Genomic DNA, 27,131 nt, shown 5'->3' with positions numbered 1-27,131 from the left:
AAATGTGACCAGAGCAGTTTATGGGTCAAGGAACTGTGTTTATTTTTGTTGCTGTTAATCCTCACCTGAGGATATTTTTCCATTGATTTTTAGAGAGCATGAAAGGGAGGATGAGACAGAGAGAGACAGAGAAAGAAACATCAATGTGAGAGGGACATATAGATTGGTTGCCTCCCAAATGCACCCGACAGGTTTGGCTCAGCAGTTAGAGCGTTAGCCAGTGGACCCAAAGGGTCTCTCAGGTTTGATTCAGAGTCAAGGGCACATACCTAGGTTGCAGGTTCGATCCCCGACCCTGAGGGGTAGTGTGGTAGGCAACCAATCCATGTGTGTCTCTCACATCGATGTGTCTCTCACATCGATGTTTTTCTCTCTCTCTCTCTCCCCCCTCCTCCCTCCTTCTTCCTCCCTCCTTTCTACTCTATGCAAAAATCAATGGAAAAATATCCTCAGTTGAGGATTAAAAAAAAGTAAATAAAACCTCTTTATAATTGCATTTTAATATCTGCAATTTTATAATTTAAATTAAATTTCACTTCTATTTTTTATGACAGAAGGCTATCAAAAACCAAATTAAATCAAATAATTAACAATTTTAAAAACTATATATTTTACCTGGCCATTTCCAAGCAGAGATATATCTTTCCCCATTAGAAAATAGGATCCAAAAAAGAAAATAAAGGCATGACTGAAACCCAGGATGGTCCAATAAAGAAAAGTTTTAATGCTTAGTTGACGGTTTTTACTAATGTCTCTGTAAATTTTTTTTAAAGAGAAAAAAAAGGAACATATTAGAACTCATATTTATTATTTACTTAATAATCATTACAATTTCATAATTTAAAAAACAAGATAGATTTAAAAAAAAATATTTGAAAATATTGGCAGAAAGAATAAACCCCAATATACAAACCACTACTGGTAATAATACCATACACCTGTGTAACAGTTCACATATTACATTCAAATTCATTTCCTCATTTGATAAAGAAATATGATTTGGGCATAATGTTTTAGTTTAATTGTAAAAATCTGATTTATCTGTATTTTATTCTGTTGTAAACATTCAGTCACTCTGCCATTATTATTCTTTTAGTGGAGTCATTAGCATTAGGTTCAGCACTGACGCTCCCAATCGACTTCATGTCTATCAATAACTATCATGAGAACAGTCTTTGCCAATCTTGGGTCAAGCCCAGTCATAGATATCCTGGGAAATCAAGGTTAAGTTACTTCCATTTCTGGGTAACTGAATACATCTGTAAGAGTGGAGGTCAGGTTAATGTGGTCAGGTTATAGCATTCTTTATTTCACTCAAGCAAGCAAACATTGTTATTGGTCCTGAGGAATAGCTTCACACCTCTGTGATTACTTGGTTCTGTGGAACCAGGACTAACCCAGGGAATATGAGACAAGAATTAATGTCCCATACCCTACATTTTATATTGATTACAACTCATAAATTTGGCAATGCCATAACATAAACTAAGTTTTTAGAAACTCTAGAGACAACCAATTACTGAATAACTTCATTTGTGCACATGAAATGGAATATTACTGGCTTACAACAGTAAATGCAAATTATACAACTGCCCAATGCATTACTAGGATGTAAGTGTTCATTTCTAAAAACACTGGAAAAATTATTGTGTTCAACAATGATAAACCATACAACTAAAGTACTTTCCTTAGTAAAGTATTAATCACCAAGACAGTACCTAATATATTTGCTTATTTTTAAGGTACTTTTAAAAATTGGTAACTATGAAATATACTACTTGCAATCAGAAATGTTATGGACATTTAATACTACTAGAAAATACTTACCGATAGAGTGTGGGCTTGTTATGTAATATGTGAGGGTCTATGTGCTGTTCCAGTAGACTATATATCAGAATAGGTAGGGAAGTAAAACAAATATTGTATAAAGTCAGGTACACGCTGTCATACAATGTCTAGAAAGAGAAATTGGTAGGAATTTTGAGATTCTAAACTATGTATTACCATAATTATTTTTATACTTATGTACATAAAAACAAAGCATACTAAATATAAGCATAAATATTATGTGGTTTTTTCAATTTATAAAAAATCCATTTTATTATTTATTTTAAATATGTTTTTTATTGATTTTCTAGAGAGAGGAGAAAGGAGAGAAAGATAGAAATATCAATGTCAGAAAGAAACAACGATCGGCTGCCTCCTGCACACCCCCCACTGGGGATCCTGTCTGCAACCTGGGAATGTGCACCCTGACCTGGAATTGAACCAAGACCTCTCAGTCCATGGGATGATGCTCAATCCACTGAGTCACACCGGCGGGCCAAAAATCCATTTTAATAATCTCAATTTGTTTCTGACATAAGCATATACATATAATGTTCACAGATTTATATTCTTTGTGGGAATTGGAATATTTTGTTATGTCTGGAATTATAGTGACTTGGATCTACATTGCAAGATTTTCCACAATTTGGTCACTGTGATGTAATTTTACACAATTCTCCTACATGCTTCTAGGTTTCTTATTATTCCTTTGATATGCTACATATTTAATTTTATTTTCATGGTTTTGTCTTTGCATCGAAGTCCTACACTTCCTATAAGGCGTGATCCATGAAACTTTACACATTTATGATAGCTTCCTCTTCTAAACAGTCATACACTGTTACTAATTTGCTTAGCACTTTGTCTATGCTGCACATATTGTTTTTATTGTTATTAATACTTTATTTTTAATTATACTGTAAAGTCCCTGAAAAACTTAATCAAAATATGTTAGTTCTCTTTGTCATATGTTCTTACAGCATTCTTTATTTCACTCAAGTAAGCAAACACTGTTATTGGCAATCAACTCCTAAGCAGATATTTAGAATTTTGAGTTAGATTGTAAACAGAGGAAAACTGAGTAAAGCTAGAAAAAAACCTAAGATAATTAAGTTCCTGTTATTTAAATTTGAACAAAAGTCTTGACCAATTAGATATATATAGTGTGGTATGTGAAGAGAGTGCTCAGTCAGTCAGAAGCAGTGAGTCCAAGTATGTTTTAGTTATTAACTTAGCTATGAGATCTCGGACAAGTTACTGCATCTCTGTATATTTCAATTTCCTTTTTTATAAAGACATACAGACAGAGTAGATCAGGAATGGGAAATACATGACGTGTGTATAACCAAAGACCCACCACCACGTGTTCCTTATGGCTACTGCTAATCAAAACAGCATTTGCCCTCTGAGCCTATAGCTTCAAAACCCTTCTCAATATAGCATTCCTGGTGGTCCCTACCATTTAGTTAGCTTCTGAGATTAAACCTGTATGTCATCCTTACACTCTCTTACTAAGATTTCTTCCAAATCTAAAACAATTTTATGAGGGAAAAAAAAAGAGATAATCTCCCCAAAAGTCTTCTGGCTTGGCCTGATCATTGATTTCACAGAAATATTATACATAGCCCTGGCCAGTTTGGCTCAGCGTATGGAGCATCGGCCTGTGGACCAGGGAGTCCTGGGTTCGGTTCCCGCTAGGGGCACATACAAAAAAGAAAAGAAATATTATACATAAATTGAAAAAAGTTATACAATTCTTTCTGAAGCTATTAAGATTTAATACCCATTTTTAAAAAACTATCCAGAATTAAAATATATTTTGGTATTAACACTCACTTCAAACCAAAAATCAGAATACATAAATAATATGAATGTTATACACATGAATTACACTAATAGAAAAGTTTTATCTAATTATTAGCAGGACTATGAAAAATTCCCTCCAAGGATCTATCATAAATTGAACCCATACACATTTACTTACTTGTTGAGAAAACAAACAGTAGAACTGATACAAAAACTGGGGTGTGATAAAGCACACATTCTGAAAAACAAGATTAAATGGAAATAATTAAAATCTTTAGATCTAAAAGAAAAAGTAAAAAAAAACTTTTTTCCCTTTATTGATTTTTAGAGAAAGAGGAAGGGAGTGGGAGAGATAGAAACATCAAAGAGAGAGAACATTGACCAGCCGCCTCCAGCAGGCCGCCCACTGGGGATTTGTGCCCTGACCGGGGATGGAACTGGCAACCTCTTGGTACATGGGTCGATGCTCAACCACTGAGTCACACCGACCGGGTAAAAAGAAAAATCTTTTGCCAAGGCCTGTTTGGCTCAGCAGTTAGTAACAGTGTTGACCTGCAGACCAGAGTCGCAGGTTCGATTCGTCATGGGCACGTACCTCAGTTGCAGTTCATTCCTGGCCCTAGTCAGGGTCATGTGGGAGGCAACCAATTGAAGAGTCCCTCTCACATCAATGTTTCTCTCCCTCTCACCACCACCCCCACCCCACTCTATCTGAAGATATTTGAGAAAATATTCTCAGGAGAGGATTAAAAAAAAGAAAAAGCTTTTTAAATGGCTAATGAGTCTAGAAACACAATCTCAGGTGATATGGAAAACAGAAGATCTGCCCATAAGAACCTGTCAATACAAAATGGGAAAACAGAATTCCCATTTTATTTAAAAAATGTCAAAGTATTCTACACATAACTGCAATGTCAGAATAAGACACAGTTGCCTCGTATAATTGGCAAGCAATACCGTAATTTTGAATTTACACCTTCCAATTATCTTTCAATACTTTTCATATGTAGTACAAGTAAGTTTTACTTCAACTTTAGGACTATCGTAGCTTTACAATGCTAAAATATTTAAAACAGAATAAATGGAACTATCAAACATCTTTTGATTTCAATATACTTATATCACAGCCAAGCTATAATAATAAGCTAGAAAGAAAAATCACCAGCATCATTTATAAGCAATATACAATCTACTTGTGTTCTTTCATGCACTTGCAGCTATTATTTAATTATAGGTATATATGCAATATAGGATACGCTGGTGTTATTAAATGTCTTGTTACTCAGGGGCTCTTAACATGAGTTCTACAGAATCCCACCTTCCTCCAAAGGGTTAAGAGACATAATACTACTTAAACACAATTAATTTCCTTGTAGTCCTATATATTTTATTTTATGCATTTAAACCCCCTATAGTAACTAATTTATACACCTCACTAGACTACCAAATGGTCATTCATGGCACAAAGATTTAGAATCTCTGCTTGAAACCATCATATTGAGGTTAAATTAAAACTTATTACTAGTTCAAAACAAAATAACATCAAAATATCAAATTGAGTTATAATTTGCATAGAATAAAATGTATCAATTTTAAGTGTAAGGTTTTTGATATGTTCTGACAAATTTACACACTTGTGTAACTACCAACACGATCAAACTAGGTAACTTTTCTATTGTGCAAAGTTCTCTATATCCCTTTCCAGTCAATTCTATAACCTGCACCCTTGGTATCAGGTAACCCCTGATTTGCTTTCTGTCAGTAAACACTAGATTCATGACTTATAATCAAAGTATATTCCAAACTGTTGTTTTTACTTATGGAAACAATTTTTAAGAATAATTTGTATCGTAATAGCATTCCTTAAATCGAAGCCTCAAATTACTGTTAATAACTGATTCTAAAATATCTCCATGAAACTCACCTTATAAAAAAAATACTGTACAAGAGTAGCTATTCTAATATAATAAAAATGACCATGAACAAAGAGCAACTTGGAGAGAAATTTAAATCTAGCTATTGCATAGTCACTGTTTCTTGCAGCTTGTCTTCCTTCTTTACCCATGATTCCTGTAATAAAGGGGATAAAAAGGCAAATTCATTGATAACTGATAAGTATAATTTTCATGATATATCTGTGAATATGTTAATTATAGCAATTGAACTCGGACTTAGGATCACCATATCCTAATATACAGCAGAGAGCAATTTCCAAAAGTTTGTTCTAAATCAAATATGCAATTAATACAAAGCTACTATACCAGGCATGTAATCTGCATAGAATAAATGCCAAGTTAGCTTTGTCATCAATTTTCAAAGGTTTAGAATATAAAATACAATTAACATAAAAATAATACTGAAAGTCTAGGATCTAATAAAAACATAAATTAGTCCTGGCCAGTTTGGATCAGCGGTTGAGTGTTGGCCTGTGGACCAGAGTCCTGGGTTCAGTTCTCGCTAGGGGCACGTACCACATACACAAAAAACACACACACACACAAATTACACTAATAAGCTCAAAGTAGTAGGTTAATGAGTTTCTAAAGGAGAGGATGCTATTAAACAGCTTTAACGTCACTTAACATAAAAAATATTGAAACTGAATAATGTGAACTAAGCAAAAGTGGGCATGTTTGACTGCTTTAAATTTTTTATGCATAAATCAAACAAAATGTGCTTTTAAAGAAAAGTACAGTATCATCTGAAATCAGTACATGTTATCTAATAAATGACTACAAGGTTAGCTTTTAAAATCTGGAAGGAAAAAAATATACCCGGCCGGTGTGGCTCAGTAGTTGAGCATCGACCCAGGTACCAAAAGGTCACTGGTCCGATTCCTGGTCAGGCACATGCCCAGGTTGTGGGCCAAATCCCCAGTGTGGGGCATGCAGGAGGTGGCCAATTGATGTTTTCTCTCATTGATGTCTCCCTCTCTCTAGCTATCTAAAATCAATGCAGGAAAAAAAAAATCTGGAAGCAGCTTTGAAAAATTATTTTTAAAAACTAAAAATTTTTATTTTTGTCAAAAAAGGGTTCAAATGTTTGAAAGTGTATTGGTAAAGACAATCATCTATATTCATAGCACATAGGAAAAAAAAACATTATTTTTGGTATATATTCTTTTAGAATTTTTCCTTCCACATATTCTGTATGTGTATGTATTTAATATACATACACACAAGTACATAAAAATGTGATTGTTTTGTAATCTATTTTTATCCCTTAATATACTACTATGAACATTGTTTATAATAAATGTCTTTGTTAACACATCCACATTTTCTTCAAAGAAATTCTAGATGCATGGCCAGGTCAACAGGCAAACATTTACAATTTTGACTCCCATTAATATCAAATATGAGTATTTTCTAATCTGTATCTTTACCAAGTCCAAATTTTGTCCATCTTTGTAATTTTTGTCACTCTGACAGGCAACTTAAACTTGTATTCTTTTGATTATTAGTGAGACTGAATACTTTTTTCATGTATTCAGTATTTACATTTTTCCTTTTGTGACAACTGATGGTTCATATCTTTCCACACTAGTTTACTATAGTGTTTTTCCTATTCTCCTTCATTTGTTAAGACTTCACATATTAGGAATATTAAGACTCTGCCATCTATTTAGCAATTATTCTTTACTAATCTGTTTGGGGGCAATATTTACTTCTGCCACACATACTGACTTTTCCTTGCTTTGTTTGGTTTTGTATTTAAAAGACCCTTTTATAACTCAAAATACAGGATTATTCATTAAATTTTTTTCTATTACTTTCTATGGTCATTAACTAACAAGTTTTATCAGTGTTTTTAATCAAGCAATTTGTTTAAATAGCTTTAAACATCTGGAAATTCGATTTACTGGTCTGTCTGCTACCATACTAGACTCAAACTGTTATAAATACTGTAGCTTTTTATGCTTTAATATATGGTATAGGAAAATATCATCAAATTATTAGGGATATTTATGGGAAACAACAATATATAAAGTGAAAAGAAAATTAAGTTTTCAAAATGAAGATTTAATTATCCTAAAGAAGTAGAAGTTGATTTGAGAGATACTGTATAACTATTCCTCACAGGATATTACAGACATGATTCCAAAACAGGACTAGCTAAACTCTTTTCTAACTCTAAACATTTATCCTTTAAAGACAAACTCATACTTTTATCTTTTCTTCTGTATTTGCATAATAAAATTATTGAGGAAGACAGATCAGAATATGGTTTAAATAGAAAGCGATTGATAATTCAAATATAAATAAAATATTATTCTGAGTCCAATACAAAATTCTAGGCAAAAATGAAAAAAAATTAGGATAAAGATTATTAAATTAGAAGACTATTTGAAATTTTATATTTTATTACAGTTTGATATAATTTCCTGTCTCTAAAATTGTCTTTAAAATGAACGGCAGACTCTTTAGGTTGACAAATAAATAACAACATTCTAAAACAAGAATTTAAAACCATGAGGGCAACTATGTAAATCACAAATTTAGAGTTTAAAAGGGATAAAATAATGTATGAAAGTATTTCAAAAGGTATAAAGTGACATGTAAAAATAAAGTTATTTTATTATGAAGAATTGGAAAAGATAAATTCAGTAATGTGTTATTCATGTCCTTGAAAATTTGGAATTAAAAATATTCTATATATTGGGCTAATTATAATAGGCTCTGACGGGAATACACTGTGATATATTACCATGTTGCATTTTGTTTTCACTCATGTATTTGATATTGTACTTTAGTCTACAAAAGGAAAATTCAAAATCCCCAAATAATTATACCAACATTAAAAGCTCAGGGAGGGGAAAAAAAATCAATCACCTATGCCAACATGTGCTTCTTGTATCATGCTGACATCATTAGCACCATCACCAACAGCCAATGTTATAGGTTTCTCAGGTGAGATTTTTATCAGTCTTATTACCTGAAAGACATACAACTAATCAGTTACTTATAACAAAATTTCGGTTTTCTTATACTTACAGTCATTTATCAGAAATGACTGTTGAAGGAAGTATGAAAAAATTATTATTTTTTTGTTGTTAATCCTTACCCGAGGATATTTTTTCCATTGACTTTTAGAGAGAGTGAAGGGATGAAGGGAAGGGGAGAGACAGAGAGAGAAACATAATGTAAGAAAGAATCCTCAACTGGTTGCCTCCTGCACATGCCCCAACTGGCCAGGGATCAAATCTGCAACTCAGGTACATGCCCTTGACCAGAAATTGAACCTGAGACCCTCTGGTCTGAGGGCTAACGCTCTAACCACTTAGTTGCATCAGCCAGGGCAAAAAAAATTAGTTTTATATTAGATAATAATATGCTCTGAGGTTCATTTTTAGAGAGATACCTCCACTAAGAAGTTAAAATTTCTTTTAGAAACAACATTGCAAAACAGTATTACCTTGGAATTTATTATGGGAAGCAAGAATCTTTAAACAGAACTTAAATTTGTAAATAGCTTAATAACAACAGTGTAAAAACTAATTACACTTGCCCTGGCCGGTTTGGCTCAGCAGTTAGAGCATCAGCCTGTGGACCAGAGTCCCGAGTTTGATTCCCGCTAAGGGCACATAGCTCGGTTGCAGTTTGTCCCCAGCCCTGGTTGGGGTCATGTGGGTGGCAGCCACTCGATGTCTCTCTCACATCGATGCTTCCCTCTCTCTCTTCCTCCCACTCTATCTGAAGATATATGAAAAAAAAAAAAAGTCCTCAGGTGAGAATAAAAAAAAATTACACTTATTTGAACTTTGTCAGGAAAAATTTCTTTCTTAAGAAATTATTATTTTCATTTGATACAGAGTAAGATAATTATTTAAAAAATTTTAAAACGTAATCAAAATCAAATTCAATGAAATTCTTAAAAATGTCTCTGAAATTCTCGAACATACTTTTATAAAGAACCTAGGCATTAGCTCTGTTTGACCTCAAGTTTTAGTCTCCACAGACCGAGGGACATGAATTACAATAATATAGGCATTACAAGAAAATTCCATGAAGTCAAAAAATAACGAATGTCTACTTTATTAGACCTATACGTAAAACAATCAGTGTTTAGATGTACATTTCAAAGTATACTGTTTGTGAAGGATACAATCTAAGACCTCAAATTACAAATCTGGAGTCATAAAAAATATTTGTATAGGCTTTCATTTGAATTACAGCAGAAATTTAAATTTTTTTGTATATAGCTTTTTATCACAAGTTAATTGGCTTTTCAACTTCTTACTAAAATTCTATGTATTACTTAAAAGCCATTTTTAATAAAGAGAATTATCACTTCATGAGAATACAAGAATAAGCAGAGATCAGCAGAACCACTTGAAGGTGCATGTGAACTGAAGTCTTACAGGCTCCCTTGGTAGGTAAGGAACTAACTTGTGAAACTTTAGTTATCACAGTTCAAATTTGTGTCTCAGGAAAATCACAAACTGCTACCTATAGCAGACTTTCTAGGTTATTATGAATAGTTAAAACTTTTATATTCACTCTGAAAATTCCAAAGGTCTAATGTACATGGTTCAAATTCATAATATGAGAAATGACTGACTCCTAATGAGATTCATATACTGCATGCTACCAAATGGAACTAGTTAAGTCATTAACCTTAAAGAGTTACTTTTAATCTACATACCTTGGCTTTCTGCAGTGGTGCCATACGACAGCACAGTACAGCAGAACAATTTCTGCAAACATCCATAAATAATTTTTCATGCTCCCTGAGTGCAAGAGATAGACTGGTCCCATCCACCACCAGCCCATGCTGAATCACATGATCCTCTGTAATTCTAAAACAGAAAATAATTATATCCTCTGTAAGATACTTTGAAGTCATATTATTCACCACTCACTTAGTAAACAAAAGATTCTCACTGAAAGATGGACCATTCTTCTACAGACTTTACTATTACAAAACTGATATGTCAGGGAACAAACTAAATTGAATTACCTTGAAGATAAGATTGAGTAGAACTGAGAGTGACTGATATGATAAATAAAACAGATGTTTTCAATTTTACAATGAACTAATAATAGATACGGTAACTATATTTCCTGAATGTGAATTGTAACATATAATCTGAGTATATTCCCCCAAATTGTGAATATAAAATCTTACAAAAATAAAAAATTATTGTTAATATTTAGTAAATCCTAATTTTATTATTATTTTTTTATCCTCACCCGAGGACATTTTTTCCATTTTTTATTCAGATAGAGAGGGAGGGAGAGAGAGAGAGAAACATCGACGTGAAAGGGACACATCGAGTGGCTGCCACCCGCACAACCCAACCATGGCTGGGGACAAACTGCAACCGAAGTACATGCCCTTAGCGGGAACTGAACCCGGGTCTCTCTGGACCGCAGGCCGACGCTCTAACTGCTGAGCCAAACCAGCGAGGGCAGTAAATCCTAATTTTAAAAAATGAAATAAAAAGTATTCAGGAAAGCCCTGGATGGTTTGGCTTAGCAGTTAGAGCAGCGGCCCATGGGCCAGAGAGTGCAGGGTTTGGTTCCCACTAAGGGCACGTACCTCAGTTGTAGTTTGTCCTCGGCCCTGGTTGGAGTCATGTGGGTGGCGACCATTCCATGTGTCTCTCTCACATTGATGTTTCTCTCTCTCTTTTCCTCCTTCTCTCCCTCCCACTCTATCTGAAGATAAATGCAAAAATGTCCTGGAGTGAGGATAAAAATAAAAAAAGTATTCAGGAAAATTCATGAGCTGAATTATATGTAAGTAGGAAGCAAAAAGAATGAAGGAGCCCTAGTCAGTTTGGCTCAGCGGTTAGAGCGTTGGCCTGCAGTCCGGAGAGACCCGGGTTCGGTTCCCGCTAAGGGCGCGTACTTCGGTTGCAGTTTGTCCCCGGCCCTGGTTGGTCATGTGGGTGGCAGCCACTCGATGTGTCCCTTCACGTCGATGTTTCTCTCTCTCTCCCTTCCTCTCTCTCCCTCCCACTCTATCTGTACAAAAAATGGAAAAATATCCTCAGGTGAGGATTAAAAAAAAAGAATGAAGGAATCACAATTGTTCTTGATACTAACATGAGATGAGATATTATTATGGTGAAACGTAGATAACACTTCCCTTGTGGGCATATGCTCTATGAGTACTACTCATGGTCGGATTACTGGCAGCTGGGCAAGTTATTTGTTGCCAGGAGAGGTAAGAAGCTTGCATCAGTAGTAAATCAACTACATTACTGAGTACACTATTTTGTTCCATTGTTTCTCCCCACTCCCCTTTCCTAGCTAAGCTTTTCTTGGTAAAAGAAGCAGTACATAGATTTATATTCTGGTGCAAGTTCCTTTATAAAGTTTTTGAAGGCCAGCATTCAAAGTAGCATTGTGCTACATCCACAAAAACAATACACAACAGCTCACCACTGGCTTTACAGTATAGCACACTGCTACTAATAAATAACCCTACAGTTTATTTTTTCCCCCAGCTTCACTGAGATATTGACATATAACACATGTAAGTTTAAGGTGTACAACGTGATGATTTAATATACATATATACTGTGAAATGATTACCACAATAAGGTTACTTAACACCTCCATCCCCTCACGTAATTACCATTTTTTCTGTGTGTGGTAACATTTATGATCTATTCTCTTAACTTTCCAATATATAATACATTATTGTTAACTGTAGTCACCAGCTGTACATTTGATCCCCAGAACTTATTCTTCTTGCATATAAGCTGAAAGTTTGTACCCTCTGACCATCATCTCATTTCCCCACATCACAGCTCCTGGCAAGAGAGTAATAGTTCATTCTACTCTATTTCTATGAATTTGGCTTTCTTAGGTTCCGCATGTAAGTATTTGTCTTTATGTCTGATTTATTTAACTTAGCAAAATACTCTCCAGACCCATTCATGTTGTCACAAAAGGAAAGCATTCCTTCTTTTATGGCTGAATAATATTCCTTTGTATACAGGGGTGGGTAAAAGTAGGTTGTGAGTATCAAAACGATTTATTCTGGTATTATTATTGATTTATAAATTATTGTATTTATCATTATTATTAATCTACTTTTGCCCACTCCTATATATACACACACACCACATTTTCTTTACCCATTCATACATCAATGGACATTTAGGTTGTTTCCATTCTTGCCTATGGTGAATAATGCACCAATAAACATGGTGGTGCAGGTATGTCTTCAAGATAGTGATTTCATTTCCTTTGGATATATGCCCAGAAGTGGGATTGCTGAATCATATCCTACTTCTATTTTTTATTTTTTTAGGAACCTCCATACTATTTTCTATAGTGGCTGTACCTTCCATTTTAAAATGAGAAGTAAGAAGTGTATTAAATAAGAAATAATCTATATAAACTAAGTAATATATTGATTTAGCCTTGTAATATTTTTTAAAACTTTTACAGATTAAAATAATGTATTTCATAGTATGCCTAATCACCACTGAGTTGCACTGCAACTAATAAGTAGTAAACAATTCAATTTTACAACATAAACTTCTAAAAAATGTATTTTTCTTTTTAAAATTAATTCTCCAATATCTGAAATCAGCACCAACATTGATTGTTTTCCTCCCTATTGGGCAAACTTAGCAACCTGCTTGTCCTCCAGTCAATGTGTTTAGCCTAAGCACTGTCTGAGCAGAATGGGTAGCAGCCAAGAGTAGGACAGATCAGATCAGTTTTCCTAGACAACTTTTTCAAGGAACATGAAATTGGGTTTTCCTTTGGAAAGGCTTCATAAATCAGCACATTATCTCACAATCTATAGGATAATATGAAATGTGGAAGAGCTCCTAACAGTTCTGTCACATAGTAGGTAGCATCCTCTCATCTCTATAGCTTATGTCTCAATACTTCCCATACCCTCTTCTCACCTATTCCATTCTCTGGCCATACTTTACTACCAATTCTTTGAATGAGCCTCTCTCAGCTCTGGGAATTTGCTTCTTGGTGTTACTACTCTCTGACCAGTTAACAGTTCATCTCTTAGGAACAACAGTCTTGGGTGCTTCCATAGAGCTCTGTGTCTCGGCTAACCTTCCCTCTCTGTCCACCCACAGCTTCCTGTTCTTGCCTCAGTTACAATTAAGTTGTGATAGGTCTATGACAATATAATTTATTTCTTTTTTCCCATATGCTGTAAGTATTCTGATTAACCAATATATAAAAAAACAACTTATATGACTGTGTGTTCCAAATGTCTAGAAAGCAGACATCAATATATGTTTGTGAAGAAATTAATACACAAACTAAACTTTCAAAGCTATGGAATTCTTTGCTCTACCCAAGATTTTTAGAACCAATACTTCCTGAAAGTATGAAATCAAAATCATATTGACTTATATGATTATTTCAGGAAATGTACTCCACTAAAACAATGGTATCTCTAAAATATAATATAAATCTCACATAGTAAGACTAAAATTCATTTTAAGGTACAGCCTTCACTTTATAATACAGCTTCTGTACAAAAAGGGAAATGAGTAATACCCATGATCTTAACAGCTTCACTAAAAGTATATATATGACTTTAAAAATATATTCTAAACAATAATTATTTTTAGATGACTGTATTAAATTATTAACCATAGTAATGTTTTTATTTTTTAAATGGACATTATTTTATAGTCAGGAATAATATTTTAGAAGGAATATATATAAAGTAAATGATTCTGAGCAGTTATTTTCTGTTTTAGGGAATTCTCCTTGACATTATGGTACTTAAATGTTTAACACCCTGGCCAGTTTGGTTCAGCAGTAGAGCGTTGGCCCGTGGACCAATGAGTCACGGGTTCGACTCCAATCAAGGGCACAAGTCTCAGTTGTGATTCGTCCCTGGCCCTGGTCAGGGTCATGTCGGAGGCAACCAGTCAATGTGTTTCTTTCATGTCAATGTTTCTCTCTCTCTGTCCCTTTCTCTCCCCCTTCCACTCTATCTGAAGATAAACAGTAAAATATCCTCAGGTCAGGATTAAAAAAAAAAAAATTTTAATGTGTAAGTAGCCACAAAGGTGTTGTGTTGGCACTGCTCCCAAACCTAGATCAATCACCTTTCTGAACTCAAGCAAATAACCCTCCAAGAGTTGTACTGTCTCTTTAAAACATCCCACAAAGACATTTTTCTTTGATGAAACCCAGAGTAAGTACCACATAAATGCCTGTATAACAAATGTAAATAAAGCACTGAATGTACATTGACAACTGTGGCATTGTCTTTTCACATTTGGTTTTCTGCAAATGACAGGAATCTGTAGGAAACTTCAATACCTACATATAAGCAACCCTGAGTCTTACACTGACACACTCCTTAAATTATTGTGGAAAAATCAGACTGCGTTAGCCCTGGCCGGTTTGGCCCAGCGGTTAGAGCATCCGCCTGCGGTCCAGAGAGACCTGGGTTTGGTTCCCGCTAAGGGTGCATACCCTGGTTGCAGTTTGTCCCTGGCCCTAGTTGGTGGTGAGGGTGGCAGATGTGTCCCTTTCACGTCGATGTTTCTCTCTCTCTCTCTCTCTCTCTCTCTCTCTCTCTCTTTCGATTCCGAAAAAATGTCCTCGGGTGAGGATAAAAAAAAATCTGACTACGTTAAATGGGGGCTCCAAAATAAGGTTGGTCTGCATATAAAAAACTAGATTAAGGAAAAAAATGAATTTAGAGTACAAATACTTATGAAATTACCTTTGAATAGCAGAGTGCAGATTGATTTCCCCAATTTGGTCATGTGAGCTAGATAAGGAGTTGGCGAATGTTTTTTGTAAAAGGCCAGAAGTAAATATTTCAGTTTTAGGTTTTGTATGCCAAGAGACTAAACTGAGGATATTATGTAGGTACTTATAGGAAAAAAAGACAAAACAGATTTTAATAAAAGTTTTTTTAAGTAAAAAAAATGTAATAACTGAGTATAATTTTAAAAAATAATACAAGTCCACTAGTGGGACGAATGGAAATCATTTTTTGATGGGTGGGGAAGAATAACATTTTACTGAATTGGGGTTTAATGTTCCCTATCATCAAAATCAATTGCAAACGTCCATCTGTTAATGCTGATGCTGTAATAAAATTTACATTTTAATACAGTATAATAAATAATCTGTAATGACATTTTATATTTCATCTTTGAATATCTCTTTTCAAACAGGCAGCATATTAAAGTCACTGAATAATAAATACAATGCTTTGCATCTAATTTGATAAAATAATCAACGCTCCACCATGCTTTAATAGTGTGATAGTAAAAGTCCATTTTTCTTATTGGAGGGATGATGAATAAATACTGATAATTAAATTATAGTAAGCCCGGGCCAGCTTACTCTGTGGGTTGGGCATTGTCCCAAGCACCAACAGGCTGTAGGTTCGATCGTATGAGAGGCAATGATCGATGTTTCTCTCACAATGATGTTTTTCTTTCTCTCTTTCTCTCCCCTTCTCTCTCTCTCAAAATCAATGAAAACATATCCTCAGTTGAGGATTAAAAAACAGTAAAATGTCATACAGCAATATGTGTGGCACTCAGACACTATCAATTATAACTGAAGCACTGTGATTTGAAGGGTATCAAGCAGCAGTGAAAAATGATAAAAGTGTTTCATACAATCTTTGTTGCAACTACTCAACTGTGCTGCGTTAGTGCAAAAGCCTTCATTGATGATATGTAAATGAATGAACGTGGCTGTGTTCCAATTAAACTTTATTCACAGGCACCAAAATATGAATTTCATATAATTTTCACAACATGAAATATTATTTTTTGGATTCTTTTTCAACCACCATATAATATAAAAATTATTTTGAGCTCATGGGCTATAAAAAACAGGCAGTGGGCCATAGTTTGCTTATCCCTCAACTCTATAATCCAGATAATTATATTCTTACCTTCTGGCAAGCTGTCTCAACTGTTCAGCACATTCGTTGTCTGATTTCTGGTTTATAAGTTCAAGGATATTCATGGTTCTGTGAAAATGTCCACACGATAAACTCACACTAACAGCTGTTTCATGCTTATCTCCAGTAAGTACCCATACTTTGATACCAGCCATTCTTAATGCTTCGATAGTTTCTCGAACTTTATCTTGCAGTCTGAAAATGAAAGAAACAAAACTAGCACTAGAATACTTTTCTGATTGTATTTTAAGTATAAATCACAGAGTATAAGTAAGGTAAATTCTGGACTTCTTGACCTAGGAATGTCATAGTAACATTCAGTTCAGTAATATAATTGAAATGTTTTCCCAATAGGGAATAAAGAAGAATAACCAAATCAGTGATCATCTACTTAACATAAAATCTACAACCTTGTATTTTAAGAGTATCTTTTCAAAGTTGATTTTTGTGGAACCAAATTAAGTATACGGCTTAAATTATTTTATTAGAAAATCTTAAATTTCAAATTACAAGATTTTTGTCTTTAAAAAAAAAAATCCCTCATATCAGCATTTCAAAAATTAGGCTGTGGACAATAAAGGACTACATAACCTCAGGTAAGTCTCAGAAATATCATGAGGACAACTGAAAAGTAAATAAAAATGTAGACTTAAAAAAATGCAAACACCCATAGATCAAGGAGGTAGAGAAAAATATAACAGGATTAATTTGTATTAAAAAATAGAATAGTGTTAACTCTAGTTGCTATTCACAGGAGAAGTACAGACAGTTTGGTACTATTGAAGTATAAAGTGGAAGGACACAGTGGTGGGAGGCGAGGTCAGAGAATTAAGCAGGTGCTTAAAGTCTTTGTTTGGCACATACTGCGGAGTAGCCTAAAAATTTAAGTTTATGGGCAAAATTATACAAAGCTAGATTCTTTCAATTATTTTGGATACATGGTTGGAAGAAGAATTATATATACTAACTGGGAAAAAAGGCTTTAACTCTTGATTTTAATTTTAAATATATTATTATAGGATGTCAATAAATAAAATTTGTCATAAATTAGAAACACTTGCCCTGGCCGGTTTGGCTAAGTGGTTAGGATGTCAGCCTGCAGACCAAAGAGTTGTGGGTTCAATTCTGGTCAAGGGCACATACCTCAGTTGCGGTTCGGTCCCTGGCCCTGGTCAGGATCGTGAAGGAGGCAAGTAATCGATGTTTCTCTCCCTCTCTCTCCCCCACTCTATCTGAAGATAAATGGAGACATATCCTCGGTGAGGATTAAAAAAAAACAACTTAAAAAAAAAAGCAGAAACACTTGGCTAAAAAAATCTTGTGAAAGAAAATGATACTGCCTATTTATCTGATACTTACCTGTCTTCTACTGCTGTAGCTCCAAGTAATATCAGGTCTTTCTCTATAAATTGGAAGACATTTGCCAATTTCTCTTCCCGTTGCTGCAAGGCAGTCCTGGCTTCAAATAGGCGTCTATCTATTACCTCATACTCTTTAGATGTCAACTGTCTATAGGCCATGCACAGAGTTCTTAGCCCTTTCTAAAACAGTAAAGTTAAAGACAAAAATTAAACAAAACTAACTAATGGGTAATTAAGAAATCAATGAAATAAAACTGAGGACCCCATTACCAAAAATCAATTACAAATAATTTTAAAAGTACTATAATCCAATGACAGACAACAAATTAAGTGTTACAAAGTCCTAGTGATCTGAGTAATGGAATACATATTATAATTCTCTCAATTTCTGATAAATTCTTAATAAGTTACTCAAAACAATTCAGGTCATTGAATTGTAGAATATTAGAGAATAAACAGGATCATAAGATTATCTTATCTGTGGTTTTAAAACTGTTTTACCTCAAAAGCCAGAAAGTTCCATAATATTACCTTCATAATTGTCAGAGAGAGGCAGCCCCAGGTTCTACTTTACTGTTTTAACTATGACAAATCCACTCTTACATACTTCATAAGAATTTTTTTTTTTAAGCAAAGGGGACCATAATTTCCTGAGGATTTATGGTATGACAAACTTGCAATTCAAGTCAAGAAGTCTCTAAGGTGGCAATTATCAAACACACAATACTTTTCAGAGCCAATGAATGATTTAAAATTGTATCATTACATCTTCATTGGTGAACTGGAATTACACAAAACTTAAAAATATATGTGATTTTCTGACACTACTGGGTTCAAATTTTTCTTATGGTGTTAGTATTTGAAAGTTGGTATTTAAATCTAAAAAGCTTGTAAAAGTTCATTTTCTTGCTATATATTTTCCTCAGAAAAACCCAAAGTAAATGTTCTATTAACAGAACATGGAAAGGTAGATTTTAAAATACTATATGAGCCCTGGCCGGTTTGGCTCAGCCGTTAGAGCGTCGGCCTGCCGGCCGGAGAGACCCAGGTTCGGTTCCTGCTAAAATACTATATGATACTATTTAGCAGATTTGTATATAATGGCATTCCTTTATTTACAAATGACTTACACCTATAATTAACTGTTTCTCTTAAATAATAGTTAAGGGACTATGAGATTTATTAATATATTAATTTAATTATTTCATTCTACAACAAATATTTACTGAGTGCAATTATGTGCCAGCATTGTTCTGGTACACTGACAGTAAGGTAGAACAATGTCTTTTTTCTCATGGATGTTACAGTGTGATAGATGAACCAGATCATAAACTATTAGGGAATCAGGAAGGGGAAAAAAGAAACCATAAGTAAAGAAGGCAAATGAACAGATATAAGTACATAGCATACATTTACAGAAAAGCAGGAACGAGAGATCATGAGGTCCTAAGACTGAGAGAGCTGCTTAATAATTTTTGTTTCTGTAAGATTCTCTTAGATTCTTTTACTGAGAGACATAATTCATATACCATAAAATTCACTCCTTTGAAGAGAATGGTTTAGTAGTTTATAGTGAATTCAAAGAATTGTGTAATTATTTTTAGTATTTAATTCCAGAACACTTTCATCACACCCAAAGGAATCCCAAATCCATTAACAGACACTACCCTTTCCCTGGCTTCCTCCAGACTGTGGCAATTGCTATGAATTTGCTTATTTTGGACCTTCCACATAAATGGACTCTGTAGCCTTTTGTAACTAACTTCTTTCACTCAGCATAATCTTTTCAAGGTTCATCCATGCTGTAGGAGGATATATCAGTACATCATTTCTTTCAGTGGCCAAATAATCCATTATATGGATATGACATTGTTTAATCCATTCATCAGTTGATGGACATTTGGGCATTTCCATTTTTGACTATTAGAAGTAATGCAGCTAAGTACAGTTGTATACAAGTTTTTGTGTAGACATATGTTGCCAATTCTCTCGGGTGTACACCTAGGAGTGGAACTGCTGGGTCATATAGTATACACCATGTTCTATGAAACACTGCCAAACTATTTTTTAAAATGGCTGTATTACTTATATTCCCACCAATGTATGAGGGTTACAATTTTTCCACATCTTTAGGAATCCCTGATATTCTTTTAGTAACCCTCTCCTCTTTTTAAAATAGTAATTTGAGTAGACCCTGCAGCTAGATGTGCCCTGATTGTGACAGGTTCAAAGAGAAGACACATTTTAAGAAGTTAAAAGTCAATTTTTAACCAAAGAATATGGAGTCAACACATAATTCTATAATTTTTTATAAATTTACACAAAAATAAAAACCCAAATCTTACAGAGATTTTAAATCATAGAAATTTGCACTCACCAAAGCAAATTCATCTACATGAATTCTGGTTTTTTCTATTTCTCCACCTATACAGTTAGGAAGAATTGATGATTCAGCTCCTTTAGCAAATAAAAACTTCTCACCTAAAAAGAAAAATGAGTTACCAAACTCTTAATATTAGGTAAATAAAAATTCATGTAAGTTTAGGTTGGCCCTGGCCAGTTTTGCTCAGTGGTTAGAGTTTGGCCCACAAACAGAAGTCACGGGTTTGATTTCCAGTCAAGGGCACATACCTGGGTTGCAGGTTCAATCCCGGCCCTGGCCAGGGTTGTGCAGGAGGCAGCCAACCCATGTGTCCCTCTCATTAATGTGTCTGTCTCTCCTTCCCTCTCACTCTCACTGTAAAAAATCAATGAAAAAATATCCTCAGGTGGGAATTAAGGAAAAAAAGAACAAACCTCCTGGTGCATGGGATTAATGCTCAACCACTGAGCCACACCGACTGGGCACTGATGTTTCTCTCTCTAAAAAAAGACAAAAAAAGTTTAGGTTGGTTACCTGACGGTGCTTGAACAATTACACTCATTCTCCTACGATCTGAATCAAATTCCAGAATATGAAGCAGTTTGTACCTAATGAAAGAAAAACAGGACAAAAATTTACTTTTTTGAATAATATTAAGTAAATATTTAGAAAGAGTCCCTATAAAAGATAAAAATGATTAATTTAGAACAAGAAATTAACCTCAACTACATTTTCAAGATGAGTTATTACTAACAGCATAAGATTGAAATTAAAGGAATGATCATTTATTGAGTACTTACCAAATGCCATGTACTTTACATATCATATGTTCTTTAATACCCATGAAAACTAAAGGAGGTAGGTCTTATTCCTTTTTACAAATGAGGACTATTAAACTCAGAAAGAGTTTAAGATTAGTAATTTGAGAGAAAGTAAAAAGAGAAAGATTAGTAATTTGTCTAAAGTCAAATAAGCTTGTGAGTGGCAGAGCAAAGAACTGGAATCCAGATCTGCCCAGATCCATGACTTTCTCACTAAAAAAGGTGAATGATTCTCAACTCTTTTTTTTTGTCCAAACACACCTGAGAAATACACACATTCACATGAGTAACACAGGCTCATTATAGTGGTGATTATGAAACTGGGACAGAATATATGTGTATATGTGGGGGAACAAATGCCTCTCTAAGGAGCTATAAAATAATTTGTGTGGATGGGTCAGGTGTGGATTAAAAAGTCTTCCGGATAAATATATACAATGATGTATATATGCAATGCTTTGCCCATTTGAAAGATAAACACTGATTGGAATGATGGCTTATAAGTTGATAGAATGACCTCTCACATGAAAACAGCCAAAGAATAAGCTCTTAGTATGGGAAAGCATATTCTGAAAATGCACAGTTGGAGTTGAAATGACTTAGAATTGATAAAACCATGAAATAAAAATCTGACTACAGTAAGAATGGGCTAATTTATCATACAGTGGAAAAAAGATAGCTGTTCCTTAATGTTTAAATGATAAAAATCATAGAAAATATAAGAAAGTTTTTCTTTATTAGTAAAAAACTTATGCAACTCATTACCTTAGGAGTGTTTAAAAATAAACATATAAATAAATTCAAGAACAATTAAGCTAAAATACAGATGAAAGATGCAGAAAAGAACACTGTTATTACTGTGATGAGATACAATGTAATAATAACATCATTTCAGAGCAGGGTAGTAAACTTTTTCTGTAAAAAGCCAGGTAGTACATATTTTAGGCTTTGTATGACATATATGGTCTATGTTGCTTTTTTTTTTTTTTTTTAAACAACCCCATGGGCTGTACAAAAACAGGCTGTAGGCCATATTTGGCTTGTGGGCCACAATTACCTATTCTATAGTAAACACTTGTTATACAGAAAATTACAATACAGAAAAAAATTACCGTTCCAGTTTTCCAAGTATTTTAACTTCCACAGTTTCTTCAGAATTGCCCATAAATACAATGCCAATCCTAGGGATTAAAAGGATAAAAAAAGACAAAGTTTAAGGAATGATTTTCCTATTTCACAATATGTCATTATATCTTAGCTTGAATAAAAATATTTAAAACTTAAGTTTAAGATGGCTTCTTTTGCCCTGGCCAGTTTGGCTCAGCGGTTGGAGCGTTGGCCTGCGGTACAGAGAGACCTGGGTTCGGTTCCCGCTAAGGGCACGTACCTCGGTTGCAGTTTGTCCCCGGCCCTGGTTGGTCGTGCGGGTGGCAGCCACTCGATGTGTCCCTTCACATCTATGTTTCTCTCTCTCTCTCTTCCTCTCTCTCCCTCCCACTCTATCTGAACGAAAAATGGAAAAATGTCCTCGGGTGAGGATAAAAATAAATAAATAAATAAAGATGGCTTCTTTTTTTTTTTTTGTAAGATAGAAAGATTTTCTTTATTAATGACCCCAACCGTATTTCTTTAGATACAGGAGTTTTGAACTCAAATACTCAGGAAAAAACAAGTTAAGATTGCATTATCCTGCAACTCATTACCAGTTACATATTGCAAAGCAAAACAGCTTGGAAGGAGGGGGGAGGAGAGGGAGGAAGATAAAGAAAAGGAATTAAGTTGATCAAGTGGATTTCTTTCTTTTTCTTTTTTTTTTTAAATTCTTGGGAACTATGAAGTCCTTGCAAGCACAGCTCATTTCTGCAGATTATTTTCCGAAGGTGTACAAAATGGAACCAAAATGGAGAATCCCTTGAGAACCTGAAAGGGTGCAACATTAAAAGCTACGATTATCCAGTAGCAAGTGTTCCAGCCACAGTTGCCAGCGACTTCCTCTTTGTTCCCAAGAGTTAGCGGAATGAAAAAGTCTTCCCCATGATTGTTTTCATTTCTTTCTTCTCTGCATCTGGGCGAGCGCGGATCAGCACCTTGAGGAAGTCTGATGTTTTTGCCTGCATACGTGTGTGAATATAGGCCTTAGAGCACTTGATGTGGTAGTGCAGGTAGTCCCGGAACGTGTGGATCAGGTTGATGGTGTTGTCGCAAGCGCTGGCATCGGTGTGACGAGGGAACAGCACGAAGGTAATATAGCCAATGTTATCACCCACAGCAGCATCAGTGTCTTTCAGCTTCAGAGGAGGTTCCCTGTGGCTAAAGAGGACCTGTGTGGCTGTGTGGCTGGTTCTGCGTCCTTTGAACTTCTGCATGAACACCTTTCCAATGACCACATTGTCGTCATCCTTAAACACTGTGCTGAAGACTACTGTGATTTTGTCCTTTTTAGACTCAACATACACGGTCTCATCATCCCTGTAACTGCCCTGTTCTCTCCTTCCTTGCCCTCTTCTTGGAACTGGAAGTATTTCTCAAAGACAGAGGCAAAACAATTTCATTTCAACATGCCAGCCTGATGTACAATGGAATCCTTGGATGCAGGCAGATTTTCAAGGTCGTATAGCAAAGAGACATTGTATCCTGATTCTGGATTTACCAAGAAACTCGCATACACTCTCTTTAGTAACTCATCAGCACCATGTGCCGGAAGTGCCTTGTAGAATTTCAAAGAAATGCTATCACTTTCATTTTGTCTCCATTAGGAGTTGAAATATGATTGAGGACCCCATCAAAATCTGTGAATGTTACTTCTACTGCTTCTGGTTTGTTTCCGGCAGCCGCGTTCTCGAACTTGAGCGTGAGTGACTCCTCGATGATGCGGTTGTTCACCTCCAGCAGGATCATGGCGGCGGCTGGCCCCAGAAGTCTGAACCTGCCTGCCAAGCCGCCGCGGGAGCTGCCGCCTCGCCCACCAGACGGGTCCCCGCCCAGCCCCCGGCTCTAGCTGGCCACTTAAGATGGATTTTTAAATATTTCCTTTGAATAGAGCATTATTTTTAAGAACTCGAAGGATCAGAGTAGGTCCACAACAATACATATACATGTATTCTCACAAATTATATTATTCGTATTTCATAGTAACTAGATTTTGAGAGATCAAGTCAAAATATGACTATTACAAGCTTAACAAAATTAATGACACATTTCAAATTCTCATTAAAAACTTAAAATACATTTGTACCTTTATACGTTTATGAATTTTTCCTGACATTTCAATATTCTAGTATTTTCACATTTTTATTTAAAAGGGTTTTCCTGACGATTTGGAAATCAGACTAAACTACCTTGCAGCAGCTTCCACTAGAGCCTTTTCATCTGGTGAAGATGCATAGTATTCCAGCTGAGAAGGTGCAAAGTTGGATTGCCAGGGCCCATCACCAATGCCATCAGTCTGAACATTACTAATCTGTACAGTGTGACAGAGACTGACGGCTTTAAAGAAGAGATCATGTTCTTTAATCTGTAGATACATAATAAATATTTACATTATAAATACTATTCCCAGATAACATTTAGGAAACCAAAAAAAGAATTCTAAAAAATGCAAATAAATACAGTTCATAATTTGGTAACATAAGATGTAGAATAAGAATGCTACAATCTTGAATTGCCTAAATAACAGCTGAGTTGCTTCTGACTTCAAAGAGTAAAATGTCACATTTGCTTATGACCTTCAAACTTTTTAGGAGGCATAACCAAATTGCACGTAATGGTGAAACTTCTGTTGTGGAAGAAGTGAGGCCTCAAAAAATATTAAATAAATTTAAACTCTATTTCTCAGAAAGTCTTCTTCACTTCAAGTTCCATTTATATACCAAGAAAACTAATACAAACAAGTTAACTAACAAGTTAAAATGGATTATAACTATAAATTCTCAGAATTAAATCAAAGAACATACATTTCAAATACACATTTCTTGTCCTACTAATACAAAGAGAACTATTTCAAATGAAACTCCTATTTATTAATTTAAAAATTGCTTACTAGTTCAGTTTCATTTTCAGGACTGGTTCTAAAAGGAGAACTGGATGTAAGATGGGATAAGTTGTTAAGATGGGATAAACCACTAAGATAACTTAAGTTTCCATCTGAAGAGTCTGGTGTTGGTCCTTCGGATACAAGTCTACCATTGATTTCTTGGTATTTTATGCCATTAATTGAACATTCCCGAAACTGCATCTCATTTTCTGTCAGTGTGCCAGTTTTATCTGTAAACACATACTCCACCTAGAGATAGAAGACAACAGCAAAAATTTTGTGTTCACATTCCTCTGTTAAACATAAAAACTTGGTCTCTGACTCCTTAAGTCAAGTCTACCTGTTAAAACTGATATGTTGATGTTGATTCTTATAACCTATACACAATTAAATAATTAAAGATGCCATGGAAACAAAACAGGGTAGCAGAAAATATTTAAAAATATATTTGAAGTTTGTGGTATCTTTAAGTGCATATTCATCTATGGAGTTGACTGAATGTGATATTAGTTCTTTTTATCTCCTGGATAAGATGTTTTTTATTAGGACTCAAGAATGATTTCTGAGCTCTGTCCAGGTGGCTCAGTTGGTTAGAGCTTTGTCTCTATATGTCAAGATTGCGGGTTTGATGACTGGTCAGGGCATATACAAAAATCAACCAATGCATGCATGAGTAGAACAATAAATCAATGTTTCTCTCTCAAATCAATAAAAATAAAAAAAAATAAAAAATAAAGGAATGATTTCTGAGCAAGGATGGAAGGGATGCTTAACTAACCTAGAAAGTGAAACTTACCTTGTCATTTAACTAGCAAATGGTGAAACTAGAAATAAAAGATAACATACTTTATATTTGCTATGTGATATTAAGGTTTCCCCAGTATCTATAGCAAATGTTGAATTTTAATTTAAAGGTGAATATTAAGAGATGTCACTTATTTATACAAGTTAGTAAAAAAACTTTAGACTAGGAAGAATGAGAATGAGGCATTAAACAAGTATTATGATATAAAATACATCGCCAAACAAATAACACCCTGAAGATGATTAGAATAGAAAGAGATCCAGTCATGGAGGATTATTTAGAATTAAAATTATAGTAGAGATGAATAAAATAAATGTGTGAAATAAAGTAGATTTCATAGGAATACAAAAATCAAATAGGAATGGAGGTATTAAAACATATATGAAATACTGGCAGGCTTAAATGTAAAAAGAGAGGCTGAGGTAATTAAAGAAAGTTAATTATCGCTTAAAGTTTCTTAAACAAAAAGCAGATATGGCTATGCATATAGCCATTGTATTAGGTTCCAGAAAAATAATGTTCTATTATGAAGGAAAAAAGAGGAAGAGAAAACTGGGATAGAAAGGTCAAAGAAAAAAAAATGTGTTTAGTAAAATCTGGCTGTTTTTAGGTCTTAATATGTGATATATAAAGATATGACATGAATTAATATTTAGCACAGTTATTAAAGCCTCCTAAATGCTACTAGAAATAAATGGATCAACTTCTGGTTAAAATGTCAGTTTGAGCCTGGCTGGTGTGGCTCAGTGGATTGAGCGTCATCCTATAGACCGATTCCCAGTTGGGACACATGCCTGGATTGTGGGCTTGATCCCCATTGGGGGTTGTGCAGGAGGCAGCTGATCAGTGATGATTCTCTCTCTCTCTCTCCCTTCCTCTCTCTCTAAAAAATAAAAACCATATTTGTTAAAAAACACCAAAAAAATGGTAGGTTGAGCCCTGGCTGGGTGGCTCCATTGGTTGGAGCATTGTCCTCATACACCAAAAGGTTGCAGGTTTGATCCCTGATTGGGGTGTGTACAGGAGGCAATCTATCAATGTTTCTCTCATTGTTTCACATTGATGGTTTCTTTCTCTCTTTCTCAAATCAATAAAAACATCCTCGAGTGAGGATTAGAAAAAAAAAAAAAAGGCAGGTTGAACAAATGCAATTATCTCTATTCCTCGTGAAACTTTACCAAAATAAGAATAAAGGATTAAAACAAACACAAAAATAATGGTAGAAAAAACAACA

At 34.6% G+C, this 27,131-nt stretch overlaps 1 protein-coding gene and 1 pseudogene across 4 annotated transcripts in view; both read right to left on the bottom strand.

Annotated features, from left to right (window-relative positions):
• Nucleotides 1-27,131, bottom strand: part of ATP11B (ATPase phospholipid transporting 11B (putative)) — a 117,369-nt gene that overhangs the window by 28,312 nt on the left and 61,926 nt on the right. For all 4 annotated transcript variants that reach the window (XM_036243778.1, XM_036243779.1, XM_036243780.1 and 1 more), the window contains 13 exons: nucleotides 25,099-25,341; nucleotides 24,398-24,573; nucleotides 22,172-22,240; nucleotides 20,773-20,846; nucleotides 20,254-20,357; nucleotides 17,875-18,056; nucleotides 16,507-16,710; nucleotides 10,279-10,432; nucleotides 8,466-8,568; nucleotides 5,558-5,703; nucleotides 3,812-3,871; nucleotides 1,828-1,955; nucleotides 616-754 (listed from right to left, as the gene is read on the bottom strand). In XM_036243778.1, the coding sequence (XP_036099671.1) occupies nucleotides 616-754; nucleotides 1,828-1,955; nucleotides 3,812-3,871; nucleotides 5,558-5,703; nucleotides 8,466-8,568; nucleotides 10,279-10,432; nucleotides 16,507-16,710; nucleotides 17,875-18,056; nucleotides 20,254-20,357; nucleotides 20,773-20,846; nucleotides 22,172-22,240; nucleotides 24,398-24,573; nucleotides 25,099-25,341 (1,782 nt within the window). The remainder of the gene's footprint in view (nucleotides 1-615; nucleotides 755-1,827; nucleotides 1,956-3,811; nucleotides 3,872-5,557; nucleotides 5,704-8,465; nucleotides 8,569-10,278; nucleotides 10,433-16,506; nucleotides 16,711-17,874; nucleotides 18,057-20,253; nucleotides 20,358-20,772; nucleotides 20,847-22,171; nucleotides 22,241-24,397; nucleotides 24,574-25,098; nucleotides 25,342-27,131) is intronic.
• Nucleotides 22,863-23,992, bottom strand: LOC118617782 (annotated as a pseudogene).

Source organism: Molossus molossus, unplaced genomic scaffold, assembly GCF_014108415.1.
Source record: "Molossus molossus isolate mMolMol1 unplaced genomic scaffold, mMolMol1.p scaffold_m16_p_5, whole genome shotgun sequence".
Classification (NCBI taxonomy): domain Eukaryota; kingdom Metazoa; phylum Chordata; class Mammalia; order Chiroptera; family Molossidae; genus Molossus; species Molossus molossus.
Note: the sequence above shows the minus strand (reverse complement) of the source record. Positions and strands in the feature narration are given on the sequence as shown.